The 25,051-nt window shown below is 35.4% G+C and overlaps 1 protein-coding gene across 2 annotated transcripts in view; it reads right to left on the bottom strand.

Moving 5' to 3' along the window:
* STAG1 (STAG1 cohesin complex component) overlaps positions 1 to 25,051 on the bottom strand; it is a 423,203-nt gene that overhangs the window by 92,267 nt on the left and 305,885 nt on the right. For both annotated transcript variants that reach the window (XM_028099176.2, XM_028099177.2), the window contains 3 exons: positions 14,406 to 14,513; positions 10,961 to 11,075; positions 3,682 to 3,799 (listed from right to left, as the gene is read on the bottom strand). In XM_028099176.2, coding sequence (XP_027954977.1) covers positions 3,682 to 3,799; positions 10,961 to 11,075; positions 14,406 to 14,513 — 341 coding nt within the window. The remainder of the gene's footprint in view (positions 1 to 3,681; positions 3,800 to 10,960; positions 11,076 to 14,405; positions 14,514 to 25,051) is intronic.

Below are 25,051 nucleotides of genomic sequence, written 5' to 3'. Positions count from 1 at the left end.
TTGGAGTAATGTTGAGAGTTTAACCTAGTGAGCAGAAGGCCCCATCAACTTAGTAATAGAGCTGTCTTCTTACCAAGGATATCCACGGAGAAAAGAACACATGCAAATAAAGTAAATGATAAAGTAGGGTTAAATATACTATAAAAACCTCTACCTTAAGAGAAGGTCTATAAAAACTTGGGGAAGGATTTGTGTTACAGATTAAGAATGAGGTTATGAGGCAAATATTTTGAGTTTAAAAGAGGCAATTGGTCAAACTCTCACTCTTCGCAGATGACATGATACTTTATGTGGAAAACCCAAAAGACTCCACCCCAAAATTGCTAGAACTCATACAGGAATTCAGTAAAGTGGCAGGATATAAAATCAATGCACAGAAATCAGGGGCATTTCTATACACCGAGACAGAAGAGAGAGAAATTAAGGAGTTGATCCCATTTACAACTGCACCCAAAACCCTAAGACCCCTAGGAATAAATCTAACCAAAGAGCCAAAGATCTGTACTCAGCAAACTATAGAATACTCATGAAAGAAATTGAGGAAGACACAAAGAAATTGAAAGTTCTTTTTTGGAAGAACAAATATTGTTAAAATGTTTATGCTACCTAGTGCAATCTAGACATTCCCTATCAAAATACCATCCACTTTTTTCACAGAACTGGAACAAATAATCCTAAAATTTGTACGGAACCAGAAAGATCCTGAATAGCCAAAGGAATGTTGAAAAAGAAAACCAAAGTTGTTGGCATCACAATTCCAGACTTCAAGCTCTATTACAAAGCTGTTATTATCAAGACAGTATGGTACTGGCACAAAAACAGACACATAGATCAATGGAACAAAATAGAAAACCCAGAAATGGACTCTCCAACTTCTATGGTCAACTAATCTTCCACAAAGCAGGAAAGAATATCCAATGGAAAAAAGACAGTCTCTTCAACAAATGGTATCGGGAAAACTGGACAGCCACATGCAGAATGAAAATGGACCATTTCCTTACACCATACATAAAAATAGACTCAAAATGGATGAAAGACCTAAATGTGAGACAGGAATCCATCAAAATCCTTAAGGAGAACACAGGCAGCAACCTCTTTGACCTTGGCCACAGCAGCTTCTTGCTAGACACGTCTCCAAAGGAAAGGGAAACAAAGGCAAAAATGATCTATTGGGACTTCAAGATAAAAAGCTTTTGCAGAGCAAAGGAAACAGTCAACAAAACCAAAAGACAACTGACAAAATGGGAGAAGATATTTGCAAATGACATATCAGATAAAGGGCTAGTTATCTAAAATCTATAAAGAACTTATCAAACTCAACACCCAAAGAACAAATGATCCAATCAAAAAATGGGCAGAAGACATGAGAAGACATTTTTCCAAAGAGGACATCCAAATGGCCAACAGACACATGAAAAAGTGCTCAACATCACTCAGCATCTGGGAAATCCAAATCAAAACCTCAATGAGATACCACCTCACACCAGTCAGAATGGCTAAAATTAACAAGTCAGGAAATGACAGATGTCGGCGAGAATGTGGAGAAAGGGGAACCCTCCTACACTGCTGGTGGGAATGCAAACTGGTGCAGCCATTCTGGAAAACAGTATGGAGGTTCCTCAAAAAGTTGAAAATAGAGCTACCCTACGACCCAGCAATTGCACGACTAGGTATTTACCCCAAACACAGAAATGTACTGATCCAAAGGGGCACCTGCACCCCGATGTTTATAGCAGTTATGTCCACAATAGCCAAACTATGGAAAGAGCCTAGATGTCCATTAACAGATGAATGGATAAAGAAGATGTGGTATATATATATATATATATATATATATATATACAATGGAATACTACTCAGCTATCAAAAAACCCCCACAAATCTTGCCATTTGCAGTGATGTGAATGGAACAGAGGGTATTATGCTAAGCGAAATAAGTCAATCAGAGGAAGATAAGATCATATGATCTCACTGATATGAGGATTTTGAGAAACAAGACAGAGGATCATAGGGCAAGGAAGGGAAAAATGAAACAAGATGAAACCAGACAGGGAGACAAACCATAAGAGACTCTTAATCTCAGGAAACAAACTGAGGGTTGCTGGAGGGGAGGGGGGTGAGAGGGATGGGGTGGCTGGGTGATGGGCACTGGGGAGGGTATGTGTTGTGGAGAGCACTGGGTGTTGTGTAAGACTGATGAATCACAGACCTGTACCTCTGAAACAAATAATACATTATATGTTAATTTAAAAAATAATAATTAAAAAAATAAAATGAATTAATGAGTAAAAAAATAAATAAAAAATAAAATAAAAGAGGCAATTTGGGCCACTTAACTGGAATATATTTGTGTATGATGCATACCTGTTGTTTCTCTCACTGAATTTGTCAAAGCCAGAGTAGATAATACCAATTAGCATCACTGCTTGGAAAGAACACTGGGAGATGATCTCTCTCCTATAGTGACCTGTTTGGGAAGTCTACTGCAGGAGACAGCTCATTCTGTTCAACCCCAGAGGGTTGAATCACACGGAAAAGTAGGGTAAACAGAAGAGGGAATCAACAGTATACTATCTTATTTAATCCTCACAAAAACTATGTAAGATATGTAAGGAAAATAACCTCTATAGTATAAAGAAAAGGAAGCTAAGGATCAGAAAAATCAGGATACTAGTCACAAAGGATAGAGAGTTAAAAATCTGAATGTATTTCTTTTGATTCTGAAGTCCAGGTTTAGTTCACAATTGTCGCTTACATCAAACTATCTATATTCCAGGTCTGTTGTATGGAGTTAAGTGAAATAGCAGTTCTTTAAAGAACTACTATGGGTTTGTTTGAAAAACTAACCATTTAGGAAAAAGCATTCCTAGTTTTAAGGAACTCATTTTCATATAAACATTTAGAATTAGAATATAAGCATTTTATTAAATATACATATCCATCTTGCTTCTCATGTTATTATTTAAAATGTGGGAAGATACATACTTCAGAAATTATCATGTAACAATTATTTCTCCCTATTTCTTGGTCAGTAAATGAATTTATGTTTCCTGGTTTTAATAATTAAGAAACATAACAAAAGGGGATGGTTATGGTCTAATTAAATCCTTGAGTGTCAAAGGCTTTTCCAAGCTCACACATAAATATAATAAAATTCTGAGTGCATGGACTCTGAGAAACAAACAGAGGGTTCTAGAGGGGAAGGGGGTGGGGGGATGGGTTAGCCCGGTGATGGGTATTAAAGAGGGCACGTTCTGCATGGAGCACTGGGTGTTATGCACAAACAATGAATCATGGAACACTACATCAAAAACTAATGATGTAATGTATGGTGATTAACATAATAAAAAATTAAAAAAAATTCTGAGGGCACATTATTTTTTACATTAGGTACAGCAGTATTTTGTGTCTCAAATCAGCATAAAGAAAACTTTTTTGAGTATTATACAACACATATAAATTTTTAAAAATTTATGCAGCAGGGTAGCAGTCTTAATCTAGAAAGATGTTATAAACTATAGAGACATCCTTACTTGTTACCACAAAAAAATTGTTCTCTTTGCAAAAAGACACACAGCATATTTACATATATTTAATTTTAAGAGGTGACCTATACAGGATGGTATGATTATTTATGGAAATCCAAAATAATATGTAAATCAACTTGTCAAAATACTATACCTTCTTCTCCTTGAACAGGTTCTTCTAAAAGCAACTCTGTCATACATTCCCAGTCTTTCAACAGTTCTTGAGAACTCTCCCACAAACTGTCCACCAAGTAGGCTGCGTGTTCATGTAACTAAAAATAACAAATCAATTATGACTGAAGAATATTTAATGAAGAAACCACTAATATTTCATTTTAATAAGTCATTTTCTTTATAACTGAAATGGCTTGGTCACAATATTTACAGGAGCCACTTCAAAAACAATAAATATATTTGTATGCCACTGTAAATAATGGGGATGCAATATGTAGACTTAATAAAAAATTTATTTTTATTTTTTTAACTGTAGTAAGGTTAAGGATCTCCCAGTCCAATGACATCATTTATAGACAAGGAAATGGAGAGTATAACTAGTTAACAGAATTCCTGAAATTACAAATTGGATCATGGTCATTTTTCATTATTCTTGGTTTGTTTCTATAACTAGCTTTTTTTTTTTTTTTTTAAAGGAAATCAATTCCTTTCTTCCAGAATTCCTTCAAAAATTTGGTACTAGTATTACTTACTTTACATCTCTGTCATCTTGGTCAAGGTCAAATGTTAAGTTACTCTCATTTCCATTTAATTCATTGCATTCCCTATCTCACCCCCACCCTACCCCTCACCTTTTTGCTGCTCAGTTACTCTTGACAATTTTCTTTGGAACCCGTGTTCCCACAGTAACAAACACTCTCATGTTCCTCATCAAACACTTTACACCAAACTCTCTCTCTACCACTTGTTAGTCATTATACCACGAAGACTATTATTCAAAAAGCTCTTCAGAGAAGGTAAGTACAGATGTTGGCATTGTTCTAGTTTCTGCTACTACAACTAACTTCTCCACCCTTATATAAAAGTTCTTCCACCTTTGAGGCTCATGACATCCAGATAAACCAGTTTCTAGATCAGTATTTTTCAAAGTAAACATTTCAACTCATTCATTAGATGTAAAACTAATTTAATGGATTGAAACCAAAGTTAAAAAAAAAAACAAAACAGAAAAGAATATATAGCACATAGAAAATTAAGTACTACTTCATACAACTCTGATTTCAGTTATATGTGCTGTACTTGTGAGAGAAAATACTTTTCACATCATGAATAGTGGCCCCAAAATGTATGCAAGTCTCTTTTCTAGACCTACTAGTTATTTATTGATATACTGGCATATTTGATAAGTGAGTTGGTTTTCTGCATCGCTCCTAATTCTATCATTAATTCTTCTATGTGCACTTTGATGATCTATTTAAAGCTCTGCTTCATTTGCACTCCTTAATTCTATCTTCATGTCCACTGCATTTCAAATCTTACATTCTAGCTCCTCATATGCCTCAGGAAAACCACACACACATGCATATGCACACAGAGAGTTTTCCAATGATTTTCTCCAGAGTAGATAATATTGACAAGCACCTCTACTTAGAAAGAACACAGGCAAAGGTTTATAGCAAGGTACATTCAAACTTTCCAAATTTACGTATCCTAGGAAACTATTGCCAGGTCTTCACATTCCAACAATGACAGCTATAAGTGGTGTACAACCTGCTTTCAAAAATGAAAATTAGCAGCAGAAAACAGAAAAACAAATAGTTTCAAAGTTGGAGCTATTAAAACCTATGCTAGAATGGAATTATTATTTAATGGGTATAGAGTTTCAGTTTGGGAAGGTTTTTTAAAAGTTTAGAGATGGATGGCATGGATAGTTGCCCAGCCATGTGACTGTATTTAAAACCAATGAACTATATACTTCAAAATAGTTAAAATGACAGATTTTGTCATGTTTATTTCATCACAATTAAATAAACCCCTATGTTAAATGTTAAATAAACTTGCTTTTATGCCTGACTCTGTGTACATGTTAAGTATGTCTGTAAAATAGGTATAAAAAGGTTCACAATTATATTTTTGGTGGATTAGACCTTCTATACATATAAAATATCCTGTTTCTCTTAATATTTTTGGTCCTCAATTCTGTCTTATCTTATATGATACCACCTCCTCAACTCTGTAAGCATTTGTTAATTATATCTAGCCTTTATCCAGGTGGTTTGTTTTCTGTGTATAAATTTCCTGTGTTTTGATTGATGTGTTTTATAAACATTTTCATCTGTTTATTTCACCCTAAATGACAATCTGCCTTTTATAAAGCATGTTAATCCATTTATACATTTATTGGGATAACTGATATTGGAAATATTCCTGGATTCTGATTCTGTGCTCTATTGACATTTTCTTGTCTTATCTGTGCTTTCTTCAGTTTATTTTCTAACTCATTTTTTCTATCACTAAGGTCCCTAACACATATATTTACTTCATTTAATTTTACATTGCCACTCTTATATTTTAAGAATAATTTTTAGGTATTTGCCTTAAGCTTCACAGCCACAATGTGTAGGCTTAGTTTTAGTTTTTTCAGATTTATTTGCTAACCAATGTTACTTATATTCCGTTTTCCTTTTATTGTATCCATTTTTTATTTTGCTAGGAAACATCCTCAAGTAATATTTTCTATATAGGATACATGGGTGGCAAACATTTTAACTGCATGTCCTTTGACTAGTTCCTTCTCTCTATTCTCTGTTCTCTTTATAGAACTCCTACTAGATAATAAAACTTAACCTGTACTTCCTGTCTTTTACTTTCCTTCTCACACTACTTATGTACTACCTTCTGGAAAAATCCCTTGGGTTAATCTACAGCCAATCCTTGGTTATGTCCACTCAGGCCATTTAATGATCTGCTTCACTCCTAAATTTTGCAAATCATGTTTCTAATTTCTATGAACACCCCTCTTCTTTCATAATAGCTTCTTCTTACATCGGGGGGAATTAATCAAAATTTTTCATCAATGTTGGGTTTTGTGCTTCAAGTTTCAGTGATTCTTGCTTGCTAGTTCATATAATGTTAATATTCTAGACTCAAGAATATTGGTAGCGAGAATGCCTTTCTTAGTCTGAATGCAAGGTCCTGGGTTCCTTGGTTGTGCATGGAAGTGGAAAGAGGGAATCTTAATCAGGCAGGATTTTCCTCTAACATGTAGGTATGCAATGTCTTTTGAATGCCAAAGTTCCCTGTCCCTTCCCTCCTGGGGGCCATAAATTATCTGAGGCGCTCATCCACTCCTTTGTTTCTTAGAACAATGTCCACATCCCATATACATTTCTAAAGGGAAGAATAAGCTCAGCTAAGGCAGCCACTTAATTACTACCTATAACTTAATCCTGTTGCTCAGATCTCTGTTTATTTCAGATTTCTACCAGAAAAATCTCAAAAATTTTCCTATTTTTTTTGCCTTGTATAAGGCTATGGGTTATTTAACTCTAATGGAATTAATCATTTACTTTATAGCTTCCACAAATTCCTCACAGTTCTCTTTCATCTTGACTTATTCAGCATGAGGTTTTCAGGTGAATGAGTTGTTGGCACAATTCTAGGCTTTAAATAGTATAATTCCATGATCATTGGCATTTTAAAAGATGACTTCTCTATGCCTTAAACCAAGGCATATTAAAATTTAGCTCAGGCATGTTGTCATAGTTCCAGAAATTTTTTTGTGTGTGATAGCCAATATTGTCAATGTAGATGCTAACTTCTTTGGCAATTTCCTCATCTTTTTGATTAGTTAAGGTGGTGGCTTAGTAGAATCCATTCTGTTAACACCAGTACCCAGTTTTTTCAAACTCAATGTGTATACCAGAAGGACATGATGTGTTGGCTCATTTTCTGATTATGAGTTTCAAATTCACCAGTATGAACAACAGTAATCATTATAACACAGTCAGTCAGAAATAAGCTTGACATAATATTTACGATATATAGTCTTTCTGTCTTGGGGCACATGTGATGATCACATAACTTGCTAGTCTCAAATCTCTCTAAGAATACCATGTAAATCCATATTTGAGAAAAAAAAATTCTAAAATGGCCAGTAAGGGTAAAAGGTTATAATCGTCTTTCAGACACTTTATACTAACGACCTTCTATTGGTAGTGAAAGATAAAGCTATAGGAACGCAGGCCCTGAAGCATTCTCAATGGCTATAGAAAATCCTGGGTTTAAAAAGGACCTGCAACCCTAAAAATGAAACAAAAATAAATTTTCTAAGAACAGTTTTTGTATCATAATTTTATAAAAACAGCATGAAAATCAGGTATCTGCGAGCATTCTTCAGGAATTAGATAAAAAAAAGTAACTCAACAGATAAAGAGTCACTGTATAGCAAAATAGATAATTAAAATTACATTTAAATTTATTTAAAAACATATAGATTAAAATTATATATAAAATCATAGTTATATCTAGGTGGATTTTACTCTGCTATATCTAAGTGTAAAATATTTCATAGGGTCTCCCCTAAACTTGTATATAAGGCAAATTAAATTAATTAAGCTCATTTTCCTGGTGACTTTAATTACAATTTTCTGGGTACATTCTGATTCATCTTTAGTTGGCTTTAAAGTTACTCATAATATTTTACCAGTTCTCTCTGCCTGCTGACTTCTCCTTCGAGCAATTAAATACACTAAGAGTTGACTGTATAATGAAACCTTACTTTGATTCTTTTTATGAAAAATCATTTACAATGCAAAAAAATCACCTCAAGTTACCAAGCTTAAAATTCTAAATACTCCTGTATTGGGTTTTATTCTCTGCTGAAACAGAGTCGGTCATTGGTGAATCTTGAAGAACATATAAAAACAAACAAGAAAAAAGTTATCATTCATGTACTATCACTCATGAGCATTATGGGGAGATTTCTTGGATATGTCAATAATATCTATTAATCTTCCATCTTACATGACTGTCATATAATTAACTTCTTCATTTCATATGCCTAGAAGGAGGGGGCCCATATTTTTACATCATTAGCAATGTTTTGAGTTATGCTTATTGCTTTGGAATAATTATTAATAGTATCTTTGTCACTCTGAAAAGCATCCGTTTGTACGGTAAGTTCTATGGTCACATCAGCTATAGGGAAATCTGAACTCGTCACATTCAAGTACCATTTATCCTGCCAACTGTCATACATCTAAAATACACAAAGTATTTTATCACTGAAATCAATGACTGCTATAAAGGTTGTTATGGCTTTAGAATGTCACTTTTTGGTACAAAAAGAAAATTAACCAGTTTAGATATATCTCAATCTCCATTATTTCACATGTAATTCATATATAAAAGAGGGAAACTCTTTTCTATTAACTATATACCTCTTTTTCTTTAGTATTGTAGAATTCTATTACTAAAATGCTACTCTTAAAACCCAGTAAAACAAAGAAAGAAAGATGATAATCACTTCAGTTAATCCTACTGATTGGCAATTCATCTGTAAACTGGATTTGTTCTATATATTATGACCTCTAAGGTCTCCTGCAATTCAACTTTTTATGAGGCTATTACTAAAATATTGTAATTAACATGTGTTGTAGTAAAATAAAGAGGAATTCAGAGTAAAACACAATCAGAATCCCACCATTAAGACTATGGCTTTCATAAGCATTCAGCTCCAGGTGTACACTAGTTTTAGAGGCTAAGAAAAGAGATTTTAAACAAAGAATGTTTCTTGTGAAACACAGAAGACTATAAAGAGCATTATTATCACGAATCAACTAAAACCTTTTAAATATGATTTGCAGTTGCTTCTACAGCTGACAAGAATGCCATAGAGGAGAACTGGGAAATACATTTTAATGTTCTTATAACACTTTAGTACACAGCAGCAAACACAAGAATATAGTAATAATACACATTACAAATTACTGCTTTAATTAAAAGATGAAACTGTGTAAAACTAAGTACTTATGGTCTTTTATTATATCAAAAAGAAAAGTCCTTGGGCTTTCAGAGATCCAAAAAATTTTCCTTCAATGACCAATCAAGTTCAATTAGTCTAGATCATCATATTCCTTAAACTTTTCAACAAATAGTTTAAATAGTATTTGCATGTCTCATCTCTATCAATTTTTGAAACTACTGTTGTTATTAAAGTTACATTTTCATACAGGACTTGACTTTGCATAATACTTTTAATTCTGTTCCTTTAAAACCTTAAGGTGTAACTTGAAATGGTCTATCACAAGTGTGAGATTTACTGAGTATTTAGTGTTTTATCTTAAACCTCACAAGCATTTTGTATTTTACTCCATAATATATCCACACTTGCTTTTTAAGAAAGTAACGTTTTAAACCCTCAAAATGTAAAGTGTGGTTGGTCCCTGGACCGGAGGCAGAAACATCATAAAATGCATCTAGGAGCATTTAGAAATGCAGCACATCTGACCACACCCCAGACCTACTGAATTAGAACTGGCACGTTATTTAACAAGATCCCCATGTAATCTGTATACGTATTTAAAACACTGTTTCCTAAACACATCCTTTACTCAAACGCAACTCTCCAGACAGTTTTGTTTCTGACTTTATTCTCTGTTCTTTCCAATTTGCTTAAAAAATATCAGTAACTCTTCTGCCCTGCTTTGTCCTAACTCCACTCATTCTACTGACACAGTTCCTAATTCTCTGATTTCAATTTTCCTATAGGCTGCCTGTTTGTCCGTTTCTCATTCCTACAGAGTTTCTCCAGGACTTTCAAATTTGGGCAATCAGAATCTTTGAAGTTTTTCGCCTTCCCGGACATTCCAACACAAACCAAAAATCTTTTTCTGAGTAAAATTCAGGGTCCGAGATCTCTAGATTTTTTTCTGGGTAAACCAAAGTTCACTTGTGCAAGCAGATTCTGAAAGATACTACATTATGAATGTTAATTACAAAATTATTTAAGTGATAACTGACATCAAAATGTCACATGGAAATGCTAATGGAGATTGTACATCTACTAATTAAAACATTTAAATTCATATTTTATTTCTCCTTAAAAAATGTAATTTTCAAGCAAGTTAGAACTAATGGTTTTAACACCTTGAAAACTTTTACAAGCTCTTTATATAATTGAAAAGCTACAGACAAAAATTCAAGAAAAAAAGCAACAACAATTATGTAGTACTATGATACTATACAAGTTTAAAAATTCCTAGCCTATATTCAGTGTTGACCCATACCTGCATATATACTCCCACAAAAGGCAGAATACAGGTTCAATAATCAGACAATCCATGCAGGCAATTTTGTAAGAAACAGGATTATTTTCATAGGATTGAAAAATATCAATTAATTACAATGAATTAAATGACAATTTTATTTAAAAGGTAATCTAATACAAAAAAATAAGGAGTTATGTTAAAATTTACCTCACTTTCAAGAAAGAAAAGAACCAGCATTCTAATGAGGTTCCCATTTGGACTGTTCCTTCCTCTCCTCTTTGCTAATGCTTCTTCTGCTTGTGGGTCATGTCTGCTAAACAGCCTAGAAATAAGTAACAAAACCAGAGCATTATGAATTTGCATGGATATGAATTTTAGTCTTTTCCTTCATTGTACAAATTATTTTAGTGTTTAAAAAAACAGTATCAGATATCAGAGATTACTAATTTATTTCAAACCATGTAACTGATGTTTTTATGGGTTAAAAAATGGTTAGATCTAAACAATTTTGTACAATTCAATCATAAACACAATGTAAAAGGAAGCCTTTTGACTAATCAGTGTTTAAATATTTATGAAAAATATAAAGTTTTTATCCTATATGAGATACTAGAATATATGTAATTTTAAATACAGTTCTATTTTCTTAATATTAATTTCAGAGTCAAGTAATTAAAGAATTTAACCATATGGTCTATCAACAATTAAAGAAACTGGGGTGCCTGGGTGGCTCAGTCGGTTAAGCGTCTGCCTTTGGCTCAGGTCATGATCCCAAAGTCCTGGGATCAAGCCCCATGTTGGGCACCCTGCTTAGCAGGGAGTCTGCTTCTCCCTCTGCCCCTCCTCCTTCTTCTCTCTCTCTCAAGTAAATAAAGAAAATTTTTAAAAAAATTCTAAAAATTCATACTTTTAACGATCACTTCTAGCATTTTCAGCTTATTACCTAAAAACAGTACTCACTAACCAGTATAGAATAAAATGACAAAAACATTAAGTTTTTAAAAATATCACTTAGTGACAAAACTTCTAAAATATGACAAAGACATGACTTGGGAATTTTAATTTGCTAAGAAGATTTATTCTAAAAAGATTTTAAGGACTGCTATAGGTGCCTTATTCCCAGGTATTGCTCTAGGTAAATGGGATATAACAGTGAACAAAGACAAAAATCCCTATTCTCATTGAGCTCTCTCTCTAAGGGACAGAAATAAATAGTAGATAAATATATACTATCTCAGGTATTGTAAGGAAAAACAAAGAAGTAGGAATAGGGATATAGTGTGTGCTGGTTTAGATATGGAAATTACAGTGGACCCTTCAGACTGGAGGCTAAATAACTGAATAAAGTAAGAATAATTTCATGTGACATAAAAATAAGCCAATCTCAAGCAGAAAATGAATACAGAGAAGTTGAGTATTTTGGGGGCAGGGGAAACTATATGGCAAGGGGAGAAGATTAGAGCATTACTTTGAAGCTACATCAGCATAGCTATCAGACTGGTTTAAGAGAAAATTTTGTTTACTTGGATGGCTTTCAGAGGAAGGAACAAATGGGAGAAAATGAGGGTCCTTTATAATTAAAATGTACAAAATTCAATAATCGCATTTACGGTATATAAATGTAAGACACTGAAAAATCAACCTAATTTTTGTAAAACTAAATTGTAGACTTTTGATGACTATTAAAATACTCATTTCAGATACGTTTACTACTTTATGGACATGCGGTTAAGCTTGTGTACAGAATATAAAACAGACTTAGTGTGTATGTGCACACTTGCATGTTTTTCTTTTAAACTCAATCATAGAACTCCTGAGGCTATTCTAAAGCTTACTTGTTAAGATTTGAAAAGATCACAATATTAAATGACGGAAGAATTCTCAAAGACATCATTAGGAATCAAAAGTTCTCAAACTGTGAGTATCTCTATGGCAAGGGCATAAAACAAGCTTATGGAGTGAAACTTCCATTTGAATAGGAATTGGCTTCATTTTCACAAAGAAATAACAAAGGCTTATATTTGTGGATTCTTATATAAAACATTCCAATTTTAAACTTTTTAATTTTATTTTTTTTTAAGATTTTATTTATTTATTTGAGAGAGAGAGAATGAGAGAGAGCACGAGCGAGAAGAGGGTCAGAGGGAGAAGCAGACTCCTTGCTGAGCAGGGAGCCCGATGCGGGACTCGATCCCGGGACTCCAGGATCATGACCTGAGCCGAAGGCAGTCGCTTAACCAACTGAGCCACCCAGGCGCCCCCAATTTTAAACTTTTTAACAAGTATTTCAAACTTAGAAAAATACAACGCAGATAAGATACAACGCAGATAAGATATATCCAAGGGTCTTTCTGATGCAAGTGCTGCCAGTTTATGGCCTCTATTCTGTAGAGAACCACCCTCTGTAATCTATTTTCTTCATTGAAACTATAAAAGCAATAAATTCTAAAAACACAAAGCTTTTTGAAAAGTTAAGTAGAGAATAGAGACTAACTAGAATAGAACAGTCCTGAAAAAGGAAGAGAAGTTAAGACTACAGCACACCTTGATATTTGAGACAGTCAACAACTCAAGATAAATATGGAAATAGCACTATTCTATTAGGCACAGATGTCAGAATCAGTGGCAAATTCAAAAGTCATGCCTGAAAATCTTGACTTTCTTCCTTACTTTCATTACCAGCACTCACAAGTAGCCAGCTTCCTTCTTAAAGAAAGATTTTTCACATAGAAACAACTTTTCCCACTTTGGGAGGTACCACCAAGTAAAGCCAGTTTGTTGCTGCAGCACTGAGATGCAGATGCTGAATGGAGGGCCAGGTCATTATCAAAGTTAATCACCCATGCACAACAGTTGCCCAATGCATGATTTATATCTGTGCTCAGCATAATCACAAATGACTACATATAGTAGACTTTTGGGTTCACCTGCCAACAATCAAAGTCACTAGGTTAAATCTATAAACAACAAAAAAACCAAAGTAAAACACAGCCCCCAGGTATGTTTAAACTTAAAGAATGAATTAATTTACTAATAAATTACAGACCATACAGAAGACCAACATCAAAACATATTTCATAAGAACACTTAATTATATTCATAAACTCTCATTAGCTCTATGCTTTGTCAAAAAAAAAGATAAGGTTTTACTTTTTAATTAAACTGTGACTGTATATATAGCTTTCAGAATCACTACAGATTACTGATTAAAATAATCCTCATCCCCATAGAAAGTTAAAAAAAAAAAATGAAAGGTTGGGAGGCATTTTGAAAGTGATTTTAGATTACAAATGTTGAGAAGGTAAAATGAGAACTAAGACTTTTAAAAGGGAAAAAAAACTGATGAAATGAAATACAAGTTATTTGCAGAAGCTTTTATAAACTTCATGTACTTCCCCAATCTCCACTCACACCCTAGCTGACAACCATCCTTTTAGATTTCAGGAAAAAGGAATATGTCACAAGGGACACTGTTCTCAGGGATTTGATTCATGATGTGCACCTAGGCTTAAAGGATATTACAGCCCCTAGAATTTGAAGTGGCCACGTCCGACACTGTTTTTACTCACTATTACTCCCTTCTATTAACTATAAAACAACAACAAAACAAAAATACAAAAGCAGAATCTGGTTTCAAAGATAATTAACTCACTTTTTGTGAAGGAATTCTCCAGCTGCCACAGCAACAGGCCGATGTGCTGAGTACACCAAGTGGTAAACATTTTCACAGTCTTCATTGGAAAGAGCTTCTTCACTTCCACTGAAAAATTCACAAAGCAACATCTGAGCCAAAATAAATGTTTACTTTCAGTTCTATCTTCATTTAAATTTTGTAAAGTTCATTATAAAAGCTCAAGGCATACTGATTTTATTTTCATCTTTTAATCTTACTTTGAAAGTAACATTTCTCTAATTATAAAAGGTACCTAATCATTATATAACACTCATAAAATACAGATAAAATAAGAAAATAAAATGTCCACATTTCTTCCCACACAAAGGATGCCCATGGTACCCTGGGATTATATAAATAGCCCAAATTAGCTCAATTTCTTTAAAGGCGCATAACATTTTTGTTGGTAGGTCCTGGGAATATATCTGTTTCACAGTTAAATTATTATTATAGTATGTAATTCTTCTTTACAGAATTGTCTATTTTAATTAATTAATTAATTTATTTATTTTTAAGTAAGTTCTATGCCCAATGTGGGGTTTAAACTCACGACCTGAGATCAAGAGTCACATGTTCCACCAACTGAGTCAGCCACGAGCCCTGGAGAAATGTCTATTTTAAACTATATTTTATCACCACACTTACAATATCATTTAGTCTTCTTTCTATATAAAATGGATTCAGAGGTCACAGCCATTCCTTTCCTAACACAAATTTCCCATCTTTCCACTCATGTATTCTTAGTTTGAGTCATTTCTTACTTTGCCAGAATGTGTTAAGTTTTTTCGCCCCAAAAGGAACATCTATTTCCTATTAACATGCTTAAAAATGTCTGATATGATTAGAGATTAACAATGACTAGATAAAGTATAGAATTTTTGGGCTGTACAGGGCCTGACAAGATGTAGAGGTGGATATAAAGTTCATTCCTCAGAATTCAATCCTAGAGATGTCTCAGAAGAGGAGGTTGAGGGATCTCTCCAAGAAACATAAAATCAGAGTGACCTATGCAGCAAAAAAAGGTAGTTGCATCACAGTTTAAGGGACTATAGTTCTGAGTGAAAAAGACCTGGTTATCAAGGATGGGACACAGGTTAGAGCACTTTTTTAAAGTATACTTCTTCCCCCCCCCCAACAATGCATGTTCTATTTCTACTGTAAAGCAAAAACAGTATCCAAAAATATAGCGTGTGACAATAGGGTTGTGCTGGAATGAAGAAGCACTGAGAAATTAACAAGAGGTGTAGGTAGATTGGCTAGCCCATGACTTACACCCGTCCCTGTATTTCCCTTCCATATCCTGAGGGTCATGAAATTACCACTGAAGGAGACAGGTTTCGTTTTGTTTTTAAAGATTTTATTTATTTATTTGAGAGAGAGAGCAAGCGAGAGCGAGCAAGAGCATAGGGAGGGGCGGAGGAGGAGAGAGAAGCACACTCCCTGCCAAGCAGGGAGCCCAATTGCAGGGCTTGATACCAGGATCCTGGGATCATGACCTGAGGCGAAGGCAGACACTTAATTGACTGAGCCACCCAGGGGCCCCTGAAGGAGACAGTTTTAAGACTGCTGAGGAGGAGTTACACTTTCTGTCCTGAAGCATAAGTGTTTTTGTCCATGCCCAACTCATACCCATAAATTATGAGGAGGGGCACAAAGCTAAGGCCTAAGTTTTATTCCTTCACCCAATTATACATCATCAGCTAAATTAGCTAATATCCTCAGGAGAAAGTTAAACTCATAGGAAACAAAATTTAACAAGATGTCTCAGGAATCCAAACTTATAAGTGAAAAGAAAATAATCTATGCCAAAAGAAGGAAAATTAACAGATAGAACAAGAATTTTAAGGAGATATAACAGGATGTTACATGTGACTTTACCTGTTGTTTTGATAGAGATCCCATAAGCCAAGAGAAATAAGTCCAGATCATTTCATGCAAATGCTGTAAAAGACTAGAAAGCTGGTTTTGTGATTCTTAGCTCATTACTCACCAAAATAATGTATAAATTAGGGGATTGAGCAATACAATGGATAGAGAATTGGTTTCAAGAGAAAATGTCAGAGTACTGTGTAACTCTGAAACCTCCCCAAGTGAAATTGGAGCGCAAAGTTTCAGAAAACCGCTATAAAAACTTTATAAACATCCCTTACAACTGTGAGGAGGTTTAGGAAATGGTACCTGGTGCAAAGCTTAAAAAACTATAAATGTGAAAAGCTGACTGGAGCAACCCATGGTAGCAAATTAAGAAGAAGAAAAGGGGTATTGTGGATATTGCTGCTATGGCTTCAACAGATGAATGGATAAAGAAGATGTGGTTCATATGTACAGTGGAATAGTACTCAGCCATCAGAAAGGATAAATACCCACCATTTGCATCAACATGGATAGAACTGGAGGGGATTATGCTAAGTGAAATAAGTCAAGCAGAGAAAGACAATTATCATATGGTTTCACTCATACGTGGAACATAAGGAATAGTGCAGAGGACCACAGGGGAAGGGAGGGAAAACTGAATGGGAAGAAATCAGAGAGGGAGACAAACCATGAGAGACTCTGGACTCTGGGAAACAAACTGAGGGTTACAGAAGGGAGGGGGGTGGAGGAATGGGGTAACCAAGCGATGGGTATTAAGGAGGGCACGTGTGGTGATGAGCACTGGGTGTTATGGCAATTAATGAATTGTTGAACACTACATCAAAAACTAATGATGTACTATATGCTGGCTAACTGAACATAATAAAAAAAAAAAAGAAGGGGTAGAAGGGCACTATTCCATGAATGTGTTTCCTGTAGACAAGATACGGAATACTTAAAGTGAGCCAGTCTGAATATAGTTTTAAAAGACTGCCCAACAAGACTACCTATAGGGAAAGCAACTCCAACAGAGGAAACCTGAACATTGGGGGCTGAGACTCAAAGTAAATAGCCAGAGGATGCACTGTCTACTCTGGGGAACTAAAGTCACAAGTACCTAGAGTGGGGAGAGATCTCTGAGGAATCCACTTAATGAATCAGGATATCTGACACAACTGGAGGGCCATAACTGTACCTCCTAAATAAGACATGTTCTGCCTGTATTTCCTTCAATGAAAAGGTAGAAAGGAACCTTAAAAGTTTTGAAACTAGCCAAACGATTTTCCAAACTGTTATGAAAGTAGGATTTTTTAGCCAACAAGGTCTGAGATGATTTGAAAACGCTCTTTAAGGAAATAAATTAGCAGTAGAAATAATCTTAGAGAAGTCTGTGAGATAATTACTCTTCCCTAGAAATAAAAGAAGAAGTATCAAAGGAAAGTTTATTCCTCTCTAAATAAATATTAAAATGAAGTAAACAAGGACACAAGTGTATCATTAACAATACAGATCTTAAACTCCAGACTGTTCCAACGAAACAGGTGGGTAAGTGGAGTGTCAAGTATTTTTTGTTTGTTTGTTTGAAGGAAAGATCCTGGTAAGTTTGTGAAATTTACAAGGAAAGAGTAACTAGGGGGTCAAATATTTTAAAACAGACTTGAAAAGGAAAACACTTCACAGGTATAGGTAATTTAAATAAATTCAAAATAACAAATGTAAATACAGAACTATATATGCAATTAGCGAGTTTTTTTTTAAGATTTATTTATTTGAGACAGAGAAAGAGAGCACGAGCACATGAACGGGAGGGGCAGAGGGAGAGGGAGAGAGAATCTCAAGCAGGCTCTGTGCTGAGTGCAGAGTCCAATGCAGGGCTCAATCTCGCACCACCATGAGATCACGACTTGAGCCAAAACCAAGAGGTGGAGGCTTAACCAACTGTGTCAACCAGGTGTCCCTAGATAGTTATTTTTAAACATATTTAGAAAACTTAGAAATTAGCCAAACCACTCAGAACACATTCTCAGACAATACAATAAAAAACCACAGCTTTAAAAAAATCTGATTTGCAAAGAACAAAAACATACTACTGAATAATGAATAATTAAACCAGTAATCATAAATGTAATAAAAATATCTATCATTGAATGTCTATGAAAATACTTTATGTTCAAATATTTTGGAAAGTAGTAGTGTTTAAAAGTATATTTATTACTTTAAGTATAATTATTAGAAAACAAGAAACAAATGAGCCAAAAGAAGCTAGTTCTTTAAAAAGAAGAGTAAGACAGACAAACCTCTGACATCATGATCAAGAAAAAAAGGATACAAATAAAATAAAGGACAAAAGAGGGAAATTAATAAGTAATAGCACAATTTTATGAAGTAATAAAAATATCAACAACAAAATTTAAAAACTGTGATGAAACTGATATATTAAAAAAGTTTATAAAAAGCCAAAAACAGTACAGTAAGAAATTAAAGTTAATTTAGATAGATAACCACTAAAGAAGTAAAAATGGTAATCAAAGACCTTTTCCTTAAGAGAAATTCAAAACTAACATGGCTTCAATAAGAGAATTCTCTCAAAATTTCAAGGAAGACTTAATCTCTGCCACAGAAAAATTGTTTCAGACAGAAGGGCAAGAAACTACTGGAGATAAATGTTTCAAAGAAAATATAACCTTGATTTTGAAGTTGGATAAAGGACAAAAAATATTCTGTCAAATTTACACATAAACACAGAAGGGAAAATCCTAAATAAGATCTTAAATACAACATTGTATTTAAGCAAAACACAATAAAATCAAATGCATTATGTTCAAATAGGATTTATTCTAGAAATACAAGGGTGGTATACCATTAGACAAATTATCAATTTCATTCAGGCTCATCAAGAAATGAAAAGAAATTCCCAGAAAACTCAGAATACAAAGGAACTTCTATCTTATATCAAAAACCTATCTCAGAAATCACAGCAACAAAGAACTTTAAATACCTTCTTAGAACAAGAACAAAAAGATCCACTCTCAGTGGTAAAAAGTCCTGCCTAATGCAATGAGACAAGAGAATGAAGCAAAAATTTTAAGGTTAAAAAATGAGACAAAACTGAAATTGTTTGCTGGTGATATAAAATAATCTACATAGTAAATCCACAAACCATCAGAATACCTGAGACTTCTAATAGGTTGCACATATAAGATTAACATAAAAATTAAACATTTCTGTGTCCCAGCAATAATTAAGTAGAAAATATCTTTAACACTAAATACTAATCATATAACACAACCATAAAGTATTTAAGAATTAACCTATGAAAAAAATTAAACCTTGTGTAGAATATCTAAGGATATGAATAGAGAAATGCATCATTTATATGCATAAATGACATATAATTATGAAGAACTGAATTCTCTAAATCTATCATAAAATTCAATGTGTTAGAGAGCCCTATTCCTCATCCACATACCCCAACAGTTAAAACCAGAAACAAACAAGACAGCCTAACTCTAACCAAACATGCAATAACCAAAACCCACTGTGCTGATTTATCACACTTTCTTGAGGCACTGATGAAGGTGTTTTGCAATGACGGTAACATCCCTTACAGCCAGACCAAAAAAGCCCTGGTAGCAACAGAATGCCTGGAAGATCACATCCCACACATCCCCTTCCCTGCCCAAGATGGTAGGCTAAACACATACTGACCCTCACCTGTGACTGCATGCTCTCTGCCTGCTCTCTTGAACGTACCCCTCTGAACCTCTCTATAGAATTCTAGGTTTCCATTTGCTGGTGAGGTTGGTTATTAAGACTTGAGCCTGCCATGTCCCCTAGCTCCTTTTCTCTTTTCCAAACCCTCATCTCTTGAGTTAATGGCCTCTCTTGTAATGAGTTTATCTGAGTTTGTTTGGCAATACTTGGCAAGCCTAGCCAGGAGCGATGCTTTCGATTTGTCCGGCCCCTTCATTATTCCCTGGGAAGGAGCAGTTTGGCTATAGCAGCACGCCAAGGTTTGCCTGTTTATTTCCTGAGTTAGTGGTTATGACAGATCGTTCAGTAACAAATGCAGTCCCAATATTTAAAATCCCAGCAAAAGTTTTTGAGGAATTAGACAGACATACTTAAAAGCCTTATTTCCTTTCTCATAGTTCTACACCATTCTAAAGGAGCCTATTTGAAAAACCTATCCCTTCTGAGGCCTTCTCTTTCTCTCTCTCTTTTTTTAAATAGAAAGGTATGTTACTTTGCTGATATTTTCTCTGGACTGCATAAGAGAACTTTCACATAAAACAAACAAAGAACAGTCAAAATAAAAAACAAAAGAGAGAAAAACAGGCACAGGAGCAAGATGGTGGAGGAGTAGGAGACCTAAATTTCGTCTGGTCCCAGGAATTCAACTAGATAGGGATCATACCATTCTGAACACCTACAAACTCAACAGAAGATGGAAGAAAAGAATAGCAAAAACTCTCTGAACAGAAAAGCGACCACTTTCTGGAGGGTAGGACATGCGGAGAAGTGAATCTGAGGCAATATTCGGGAAGACAGATGGTGGGGGGAGGGGGCCTCCAGCAGCCGCTACTGGCAAGTGAAAGAGTTGCGGAGCCCAAAATCAGAACTTAGAAGTCTGCTCCGCTGAGGGACATCGCTCCAGAGGCTAAGCAAGGGGTGGAACCCTCGCTCAGTGTGGTCTCAGGACCCTCGGGTCACAGAAAGACAGGGGTGCTTGAGTGCGGCAGAGCTCCCAGGTATCAGAGCAGGGAAGCCAGCTGCAGAGACGGAGCCGAGGAGCGGGCTCTCAATTCGGGGTTGCCATAAACCGTGATCTGAGGCACATTCAGGCCATTGCTCTTCCAGCAGGGACCCAACAAGTGGCAGATACAGGGAGACTCCCCTTCTTCCCCCGGGGAAGAGCGGTATGGGAGCACACCACAGGGATCTGCTGGGTCTGGACACTGCACACGGGGTGGTATGCCAGAGACAGAAAAACTCGGTCACAGGCCAGGTGAGCAGAGTGTGGCCCGAGACCGGGGAGATGGGAGTGACTGACTGCTTTTCTCTGGGGGCTCACTGAGGAGTGGAGCCCCGAGTTCTCGGCTCCTCCGGGGCAGGTGATTGGGAGGCCGCCATTTCACTCACCTCCTCCAAAGCTGTAGGGAGAGCTTGCAGGGAACAAAAGCTACGGAGAGCAAAACCGAGCAGATTACTTAGCCCGGTTCCAGCAAGGGTGGAGCAATTCCGCCTCCGGCAAAGACATTTGGGAACCACACTAACAGGCCCCGCCCCCAGAAGATCAGCCAGAACAGCCAGCCAAGACCAAGTTTACTGATCAATGAGAATGGCAGAACTCCAGTGCTAGGGGAATACTGAACATAGAATTCATGGCTTTTTTCCCATGATTCTTTAGTCTTTCAAAGTTAATTTTTTTTTTACTTTCTTTTTCTTTTTTTTTAATTTTTCTTTTTCCCTTTTTCAACCAACATCTTATCAATCCTTTTAAAAAGTCTTTTTTTTTTTTTCATTTTTAGAGTCATATTCTATCCCTTCACAGTAGTTAACCTTATTTTTGGTATATATAAGCTGTTCTCTCTTTAAAATTCTGGGATACAATTTCTTCTAACAGACCAAAATATACCCTAAATCACCAGTGTATGGCTTTGTTCTAGTCTCCTGCCTGATCACATTGTCTCCCCCATTTTTCTTAAATCCACTTTTTTCAAACAACTTCTTATCTTATCAATTCCTTTATAAAATCTTTTATACTTTTCATCTTTACAGTCATAGTCCATCCTTTCATCGTATTTACCCTTATTTTTGTACATATATAAGTTTTTCTTTCCTTAAAATTTTGGGAGGCACTTTCTTCTAACAGACCAAAATACACCCAAAATCTAGTGTGTGGCACTGATCTATGCACCAGCCTGATCATATGTGATCATATTGTTTTGTTTTGGTTTGTTTTTATCTTTTTTTTTTTCTTTTTTCTTTCTTTCCCTTTCTTTTCCCCTGGTTCCAGGTCTTTTCTGATTTGTTTAGTGTATATTTTCTGGGGACATTGTTACCTGGTTAGCATTTTGTTCTCTCATTCATCTATTCTCCTGTGGACAAAATGACAAGACGGAAAACATCGCCTCAACAAAAAGAATAAGAGGCAGTACCGACTGCCAGGGACCTAACCAGTATGGACACTAGTAAGATGTCAGAAGTAGACCTCAGAAAGATGATTTTAAAGATACTAGCTGGGCTTGAAAAAAGCATGGAAGTTATTAGAGAAACCCTTTCTGGAGAAATAAAAGAACTAAAATCTAACCAAATCAAAATCAAAAAGGCTATTAATGAGGTGCAATAAAAAATGGAGGCTCTAACTGCTAGGATAAATGAGGCAGAAGAGAGAATTAGTGCTATAGAAGACCAAATGATGGAAAATAAAGAAGAGAAAAAGAGAGATAAACAACTACCGGATCAGGAGGGCAGAATTCGAGAGATAAGTGATACCGTAAGACATTCTAACAACATTAGAATAATTGGGATCCCAGAAGAAGAAGAAAGACAGAGAGGGGCAGAAGGTATATTGGAGCAAAGTATAGCAGAGAACTTCCCTAATGTGGGGAAGGAAACAGGCATCAAAATCCAGGAGGCATAGAGAACCCCCCTCAAAATCAATAAAAATAGGTCAACACCCCGACATCTAACAGTAAAACTTACGAGTCTCAGAGACAAAGAGAAAATCGTGAAAGCAGCTCGGGAGAAGAGATCTGTAACCTACGATGGCAGAAACATTAGATTGGCAAAAGATTTATCCACAGAGACTTGGCAGGACAGAAAGGACTGGCATGATATCTTCAGAGCACTAAATGAGAAAAATATGCAGCCAAGAATACTATATCCAGCGAGGCTCTCATTGAAAATAGAAGGAGAGATAAAAAGCTTCCAGGACAAACAAAAACTAAAGGAATTTGCAAACACAAAACCAGCCCTACAAGAAACATTGAAAGGGGTCCTCTAAGCAAAGAGAGAGCCTAAAAGTAACATAGACCAGAAAGGAACAGAGACAATATACAGTAACAGTCACCTTACAGGCAATACAATGGCACTAAATTCATATCTTTCAATACTTACCCTGAATGTAAATGGGCTAAATGCCCCAATCAAAAGACACAGGCTATCAGATTGGATTAAAAAAAAAAGACCCATCGATATGCTGTCTGCAAGAGACTCATTTTAGACCCAAAGCCTCCCCCAGATTGAAAGTGAGGGGGTGGAAAACCATTTACCATGCTAACAGACTTTATCAAAAGAAAGCTGGGGTGGCAATCCTTATATCAGACAAATCAGATTTTAAACCAAAGACTATAAGAGATGAGGAAGGACACTATATCCTACTTAAAGGGTCTATCCAACAAGAAAATCTAACAATTGTAAATATCTATAACCCTAACATGGAAGCAGCCAATTATATAAGCCAATTATTAACAAAAGCAAAGAAACACATCGACAACAATACAGTAATAGTGGGGGACTTTAACTCCTTCCCTCACTGAAATGGACAGATCATCGAAGCAAAAGATCAACAAGGAAATAAAGACTTTATGTGACACACTGGACCAAATGGACTTCACAGATATATTCAGAACATTCCATCCCAAAGGATTCTTCTCTAGTGCCCATGGAACATTCTCCAGAATAGATCACATCCTAGGTCACGAATCAGGTCTCAACTGGTACCAAAAGACTGGGATCATTCCCTGCATATTTTCGGACCACAATGCTTTGAAACTAGAACTCAATCACAAGAGGAAAGTCGGAAAGAACTCAAATACATGGAGGCTAAAGAGCATCCTACTTTAAAGAATGAATGGGTCAACAAGGAAATTAAAGAAGAAGTAAAAAAATCATTGAAACAAATTAAAATGAAAACACAACTTTTCAAAATCTTTGGGATGCAGCAAAGGTGGTCCTAAGAGGAAAATATATAGCAATACAAGGCTTTCTGAAGAAACAAGAAAGGTCTCAAATACACAACCTAACCCTACACCCTAAAGGAGCTAGAGAAAGAATAGCAAATAAAGCCTAAACCCAGCAGGAGCAGAGAATTAATGAAGATCAGAGCAGAAATCAATGAAAGAGAAACCAAAAGAACAGTAGAACAGGTCAACGAAACTAGGAGCTGGTTCTTTGAAAGAATTAACAAGATTGATAAACTTCTGGCAAGACCTATCAAAAAGAAAAGAGAAATGACTGAAATAAATAAAATCATGAATGAAAGAGGAGAGATCACAATGAACACCAAAGAAATACAAACAATTATAAGAACATATTATGAGCAACTATATGTCAGCAGATTAGATAATCTGGAAGAAATGGATGCATTCCTAGAGATGTATGAACTACCAAAACTGAACCAGGAAGAAATAGAAAACTTGAACAGACCAATAACCACTAAGGAAATTGAAGCAGTCATCAAAATCTCCCAACAAACAAAAGCCCAGGGCCAGATGGCTTCCCAGGGGAATTCCACCAAACATTTAAAGAAGAATTAATACCTATCCTTCTGAAAATGTTCCAAAAAATAGAAATGGAAGGAAAACTTCCAAACTCATTTTATAAGGCCACCATTACTTTGATCCCCAAACCAGACAAAGACCCCATTAAAAAGGATTACAGACCAATATCCTTGATGAACATGGATGAAAAAATTCTCACCAAAATACTAGCCAATAGGATCCAACAGTACATTAAAAGGATTATTCACCACGACCAAGTGGGAT

This window comes from Eumetopias jubatus, unplaced genomic scaffold, assembly GCF_037043125.1.
Source record: "Eumetopias jubatus isolate StellerSeaLion01/CBP00866 unplaced genomic scaffold, mEumJub1_p1.0 scaffold_1, whole genome shotgun sequence".
NCBI classification, from domain to species: domain Eukaryota; kingdom Metazoa; phylum Chordata; class Mammalia; order Carnivora; family Otariidae; genus Eumetopias; species Eumetopias jubatus.
The sequence above is the reverse complement of the archived record's forward strand: the minus strand, read 5'-3'. Positions and strand labels throughout refer to the sequence as shown.